This window comes from Ammodytes marinus (assembly GCF_949987685.1).
Source record: "Ammodytes marinus genome assembly, chromosome: 16".
Taxonomy (NCBI): domain Eukaryota; kingdom Metazoa; phylum Chordata; class Actinopteri; order Uranoscopiformes; family Ammodytidae; genus Ammodytes; species Ammodytes marinus.
Window position 1 is genome coordinate 14,426,876 of NC_137220.1, and position 7,500 is coordinate 14,434,375.

The 7,500-nt window shown below is 42.5% G+C and overlaps 1 protein-coding gene across 1 annotated transcript in view; it reads right to left on the reverse strand.

Annotated features, from left to right (window-relative positions):
* Nucleotides 1–905, reverse strand: part of LOC307263220 (voltage-dependent T-type calcium channel subunit alpha-1I-like) — a gene marked incomplete at both ends in the record, with an annotated part of 115,155 nt that extends 114,250 nt beyond the window's left edge. The window contains one exon of the mRNA XM_080044326.1: nt 630–905. Coding sequence (XP_079900452.1) covers nt 630–905 — 276 coding nt within the window. The remainder of the gene's footprint in view (nt 1–629) is intronic.
* Between the last annotated feature and the right edge of the window lie 6,595 nt (nt 906–7,500).

Sequence of the window (7,500 nt, forward strand, 5' to 3'; positions counted from 1 at the left end):
CGTCAGTGTAGTCAGCAAAGAGATGATTGTGTTTGCTGGGTGCCAAAATGAAACCACACACGCACACACACACACACACACACGCACACACACACACACACACACACACACACACACACACACACATATATTCCACACATTCCATTGTTCAAGCAGTGAATGGCTCATCGCTGCATTGTCCTTGTATAGTGATGTCAAACACACTTACCATGAGACGGTTCGTAGAGGTCTGCAGCACTGTGGTACCAAATCAACAATTTAAAAGGAGTGGGGGTGAAATGGAGGGGGGAGAAGAAGGAGAGAAGAGAAGAGAAGGAGAGAAGAGAAAAGTGTGACTCTGGAAAGGTGACGGAGGGATAAGCGGAAAAGAAGGCCCTTAAGAAAAGGAGGGACTTGAAGAGAGAAAGAAAGTATGAGGGGATGAATAGAGAGAGACTGTGGAGGAGTGAGAGGGGACTATAGGCGGGCCAGTGCTTATGTTTTATACATCAGAACACGGAGACCTGGAGACGATATGAACACAGACAAACACTATATAAGGGGTTAGAGAAAGAAGGAGGCTAAGTGATAAAGTGAAGGTTATACAGTACACATTAAAGTTCAAAGCAGAAAGGATATGGGCTGGAGACCATACGGATGCACCAGCTGCGAGGACAGGTGGTCTGCTTGAGGCAAAAGAAAACCACTGGAGCCAGCTCGGGGAAGGGCAGCACCAGAGCGCTGATGTCACTGCCGAGGCTGTCGTCGTCCTCGTCATCGTCGTCGTCTTCGTCGCCCGGGAGACCCACTTCCTCCTCGATGATGTCATCAGCGTGCGCCGAGTCGTACTGCTCGCTCTGCTCGCTCTGCCCTGGCCCCACTGAGGAAGGGCTCCCCAGCGGCACAGGACACTCCTCGCTCGTCATGGCAACCCAGCCGAAATCTGTGACAAGACAAAACGTGAGCAGACACTGGGGTTATAAGTAAGTAAGTACAGTAAGTCAGTTTAGTCAATTGTACACAGAGGGCACATTGAAATGTGTAGTCTTTTCGCATATCCCCTCTTTAAAGATTTCCACTTCGGAGGTGGTCCTAGCGCAGGGTCAACCATAGCACAGCGCCCCAGGAGCAGTTTTGGGGTTAAGTGCCTTGCTCAAGGACACAATGGTAGAGATGGTGGGCACCGTAAGTGTAGTATCAGCCACCACTAGTTTTTACAAATAACACCCTCCTGTCCGATGACAGGAATCGAACCAGCGACCTAATGGTTACCAGCGGTTCCCTCTTTCTTTCCAGGCCATTCTAGCCACCCCAGAGGGAACGGGAAATGATTATCACATTGTTTGATGCACTAACAGATCCCTAAGAGACCTAACATAAGAAAAAATAAATGCCGGCTTTGCTTTCTAATTAGCATGCCTTGTTCGCACACTGCAGCAAAATCAATATTCATTTTGAATATGTTCATGTCATGAAAGTTTGATTGGACAAACAAGGCTTTTGAAGCTGGCTAGACCATTCAAATCAACCCCAACCACGTCACAACATCACTTCACAACAGTGGCAGATATTTAACGCTGGTTGGTTCCCCAGACCCAAAGGCCCATTAGTCTCTGGCTATCTCTGAAAGCCAGTGCTCTTATCGTAAACTCACTTGTCTGCATAAACAGAATGCAAAGTCCTACTGATAGCATCGCCATCGCCTCTCACAATCAAAGCAAGCGCACAGGGTTACTGCGGCGGCTGAATTAATCAATGTCAACAGTCATTGCGCATTCATCGACGATTCATTTAGCCCCCTACACAGTGTTGTGGGAGTGGGAAATGACTTTCCATCTACTACCACTTAGCTCATGAATGGATTCACTTTGATCTTTGAATATAGCACACATAAACACATAAACACGAACACGCACACACACACACACAAACACGCACGCACACGCACACACACACACACACACACACACACACACACACACACACACACACACACACACACACACACACACACACACACACACACACACACACAGCTAGCAAGTCAAGCCAGAGCTAAATGAATGCATGCAGTAAGAACATTTTGGGCTTGGTTGTCCTCTTGCTTTCAACTGGCAGTCAAAGGAGGCAGCCAGCAAGAGGCAGGGAGCCAAGCCAAGGCTGGACATGTGCATGGGTTGAACATATGCACACACACACACCCACAATCAACACTCTCACACTTACACTAAGGAGGTTGGGGAAGACATCATTGTAGCATAAGTCAGCATTGTACTTTTACAGAGGGGACCAGCAAAACAAACTATTTTTGCCACTGCTTACCCTAAAAATAAATATCCATTCAATTGTAGAAATAATTTAGGATTATTGTCACTGACTGAGATGCTTCACAGCACTGGCAGACAGTCGTTTATTTTAATTTTTTCAAGCATATTTTGGCAATGTGCAGCCTATCAGTCCACACATCAGCAGTGAAAAAAATCCTACACTTAGTGTACAATTAAATGGATGTTTATTTTTTAGGTAAGCATTTTTATATTTGGAGCAAAACCGTTTTACTGCTGGCCCGCTCTGAAAAAGTACAAGACTGACTTCTGCTACAGCGGCATCTCTTCCAAACTCTTTCAAATGACAGCGCTGACCGCCATCTTCATAAGGTTGTTACCTTATGAAGATGACTATCTATGCAGAAGTACCTCATACAACCCCACTTAAAACCATACTGAACTATCCCTTTGAGCTGCACGATTGTGTGTGCATGTTCAATCTTTAGAATCGCAAATGTGATATTTGCATATGTGTGTCAGCACTCCAAACACAAGCAAGCAGATACACTATAAATATATGCATGTGTGTGGGCGCATGAGCAAATGTGTTTGTTTGCACTAAATCCTACGGTAGGATTAAGTGGCGGGGGGGAGCAGACTTTGTTTTGATAGGATAATTATATTAAAGGCTATTCATTACAAGCTGGGAAAGTAGGACAGTAGCCGATATCTCCTCGCAGCTCCCGAGCTAATCCTCTGTCAAGCTGTTAAAACCAGGTGCAGATACACAAAAACATTAGAAAGGTGCACAATCACCCACCACACACTCTCTCCCTCTCTCTCTCTCTCTCTCTCTCTCATCTCTCCCTCTCTCTCTCTCTCTCTCTCTCTCTCTCTCTCTCTCTCTCTCTGTGTTTTATTTCCCATGACAAACCCACTTGGAGAGACCCCCTGCAGAGATTTACCAGTGACTGCGATGAAGCGGGAGACAGCTTCGCAGAACATTGTTGGAAGGAGTGTGTGTGTGTTTATGTAATACTGTTTCCGTTTTTTGTATTCAGTAAAGGCAGTAAAAACAGTTCTTTGCATTTTTTTTCTTAACTTTCTGCATCTTGCTTTTTCTACAATTACGAGAATAGGCGAATGCATGTGTGAGACAAAGAAACGGAGAGAGATAAAGAGAGACTAGGCACAAGGCATTCACTGCTGTCTACACAAGACACTCACTCACTCACTCACTCACTCACTCACTCACTCACTCACTCACTCACTCACTCACTCACTCACTCACTGCGACAGGCTGAGACAGACACAGGAAGATTGCTGGGTGGAAAACAGCAGCGAAAAAACATACCGTGGATCAATAAGGGGAGTGGGCAAAACATTTCTCGTCCTTATCATTTCCTATGGCCAATCTTAATGTGAAAAAGCCGGGAAACACTATATTTTTAGTCCTTGCAGAAGGTTTACAGTAGACTGAGATCAAATATCCTATGTACAACACCCAAAGGATACAGGTAATGACTGCAGTTCTCAGTGAGTCATAGAGGGGAAAAATAAATGTAGGCTCAATATAAGGAATGAAAGCTTTAAAGAAGAAATCATGTGAGTTACCATATGCATGCTAAGAATAATGGACACCTGTAATGTACTTCTAAAGAGGAATGTTCAAAGTGTGCCAACCCAGTCTCACAGTGAAAAGTGTAGTAGCTATACGTCGGTCCACAGTGCAAAATGTAGTAGTTTTATACAAAAACGGCCCTGAAATTGTGAATTTTCTAAGTTTTTTTCTTTCCAAATGACTTCTAATGGACGGCGTACGTGTCCCTTTTCTCTAGCTACACCTGGAATAATCCTGGTCATAACTATCAAGTTAAATATCGTACACAATAACTGAGTGAAGATTATACAGGTAACATTTCTTGCTAGAAACTTTATCATAAACACAAATAATTGCAAAAGATTAAAGATTAAAGATCTGGCCACCATGTTTTTAGTATTCACTAAAACTAACTATTGAGAGAAACTTGTCCCTAAGAAATGAATAGGGGAATTTAACGTGAGGGTAATTATTATTTTTGTTTTGTGAAACTACTACGTTTTGCACTGTTGACCAAGGTAGCTATTACACATTTCACTGTGAGACTTGGGTTCAGCTCCTAAAACCAAGCCTTTTTTGCGTGAGTGACAAGTAGAAACCAAGTCACATATGTGCCACTGTAGTGCATCTGTGCAGTTGTTTCACCCAATGTCAGCTGGCTGAGCAGGTGAGACGAACAGGAACCCGGGCAGCCTTGGTATACTGTCATATGGGCAAGACATCTATTTCACGAAAGGTATTTTAACATGTCACCGTTCGAAAAGATACTATTGGCTGAATTCCATTTTGCCGCTTGAGTTTCAGGGCGCTGGTGTGGTGCACTGTGGACTCACATGTCACACTGTCAACGGCTTAACCGTAGACAGCTTATCACGACTTCAAACGAGCGAGAATGCATGTGCAGAGTCGCTGGTTGGAAATGTCACAGTAGCTTATATAGGCTCAGAAATAATGCATCTTGTCCAGTCCAGTACAATTACTGGTAATGGGAAAAATTAGTATGTGGCAATCATCCATGGAACTGGCAGTTACAGTATTAGACTACTCACAGTTAGTTCTGCAGGTAGTGAGTAAATGAACTGTGCAAAGCAGCACGTCAAGTATGGATCATAAACCCTGAAAAACATCTGCACAGTTCCTTTAACAGCCATAAACACTGGGCTTACAGTACATGTTTAATTAAATATAACAAGGTCACCCATTATATCCCATTATCCACTGTGCTATGTGTATGACTCACGCCAGTTGTGTAGCTTTGGAATGCAGCCCAAATCTACTGGGAGAAAAACCAAGCCATCTGGGAAAGACTTGAAGCTGTATTTAACATATGGTAGCACATCATCCTCAAATTTGACAGTGAAAAGTTATTAAAAAGTGTATGCCTGCATTATGCTTTTCAGAAGTTATAAAGAATGCCGAAAGTTGGAGAGAAGATCAGTGTTTTTTTTCTTTTTGCCCTCAACAAAAAAACAGTAGGATTAGATGTGTAACGTATGTCTTCCCTTCTTTCAGTGTGTGTGTGTGTGTGTGTGTGTGTGTGTGCGTGTGTGTGTCAGGTAATTTGGGGCAATGCTGAGCCCAGCGCAGCACTCGCAGTAGCCAGCCAGGGATCTGACTGTCACACTAAGTTAACACAGCGAGCGGTCTTAATGTTTTTGAGAAAACAAGTTAGGCAACATGCCTAATACACACACACACACACACACACACCCACACAAACGCACGCACGCAAATACACATACACACACACACACACACACACACACACCTTGTCTCGTCAGCCTTGTCTGGCAGGCAATGCTTCATCCAGTGACCTGAGGCAAACCAGTCTTGACATGTAATGCTGATTGATCAAAACAACACATTACTTTGTCACCGGGACCATCAATATATTCCGCGAGAGAATATGATGTAGTTATAAACCAGCCACTTACACAGGGAGCCAACGCTAAATAAGATGGCTGGCTTTTTGACAGCCATATAAAATATCCTTCTAAAATATGACAAATGTGACTCTCACATAATGGAGAAGAACATTACTCCCACTATGCAACTTCACCTCGCCAAAGGAAACCTTAATATGTCTAGTTTAGTGCCTAAGTGTTTGTAATATTTGAAAAATGTTGGCATAAATGGACTTTGGAGCATGATGAAACACCTTTATTGCCCATTTCAAATGGGTTAAACATGACTTGCTCAGTGAAGTTCATTATTTACTATTAATTATACATCCTTTATCTCCATTTAGTGATTGCAACTTGTCCACTCTCCACATTGCTGCAGCCGTGTCTTCACGGGCGCCACACAATAAGGACCAATAATAACCCTTGAGAAATGTGAAGAGGAAGAAGAGAAAAAAAAGAAAAGAAAAAGGAGATTGTGGCTTAAACTGTCTGGCTTGCTGGAGCAGGAAACCTAGAATATCTCTCATAAGAAAGTAATGGAGGCAGAGCATATATATATATATATATATATATATATATATATACTGCATCCACACTATCTGTGACAGGCTGTCACTGGGCAGCATGCATGGGCTCCAGTCACGTAAAAGCTTTGTGCTTTGCCACTTTTTACCTACAATCGGGGGTGTGACAGGCCTCATGAACAGCATACACATCAGAGCTCAATGTGCATTCACTGGGGGAATTTGAGCAACAAACGAGATAAACAAGTGAAATAAAGTCAGACTAAGGACAAAAGTATATGCTAAGGAAAAAAAAAGTATATGCTAATGCCAAATGTTGTAAGGGCATATTTCAAAATCTACTGTATTTTGTTTGAAAACTTCAATAAGACATTAATAAGCAATGCTGAATGCTAAAACCCCCATATTGTGCTGTTCTTAATTGGGATAAAGATGAAGGAAACATTGCTCTGAAAGGAACAGTGCTATTGCCACTTGGCTTCATATAACAACTTAAAACAACAATTGATCTAGGCTCTGCGCTAGCAAACCTGGTCTGTCTCGGTGAAGCCCTATGTGAGGCACGCTCACTCCCCTGCTGAAGCAGCTGACAACAATATACCAATAAATTAAACTTGAACCCAAACTCAAACGGTTTATACCAGTATTCATACCACTATAAGTATGGCATGTTTTTCTCAGTGTTCTTATGCCTGTTGTGTCATGTTTGGTAGTTTACATTTGTGTCCCGAAATAGGTCGACAGCCAGCACAATGAGATGGCTTGTTAACCTGCAGCAGCCACAGTGAGACATTCAGAATGTATTTCACTTTGCTAGGTGACATATGGCCATCAGACCTCCACCACCTGCTTCCAAACGGTATTATCCTGACTCGGCAGAATAACCAGATTGGCCGAGACATTTGTTATGGATCACATAGAAGCAGAGTGGGCAGATTTACAGCCATATGCCCTGTGAAAATAAACACAGTGAAATCATTTTTAATTTTTTAAATGAGACAAACTTAATCATATTCTGTAAATAGACACTGTGGTTAAAATTAGTGAGAGAGTAAAAGGGTAAATATGCACCACCATCATCATGGTATTTATACTGTAGATGCATTCACTCATTGTCAGGTTCAAATTGTAATTTGGGTTTCTACAAGAGACTGTTTTGTGTCAAAATAAAAAAATATTTTTCTCACAGTGCCATTGTTGAATATCTTCTGTTTAGCCTCTGTCTG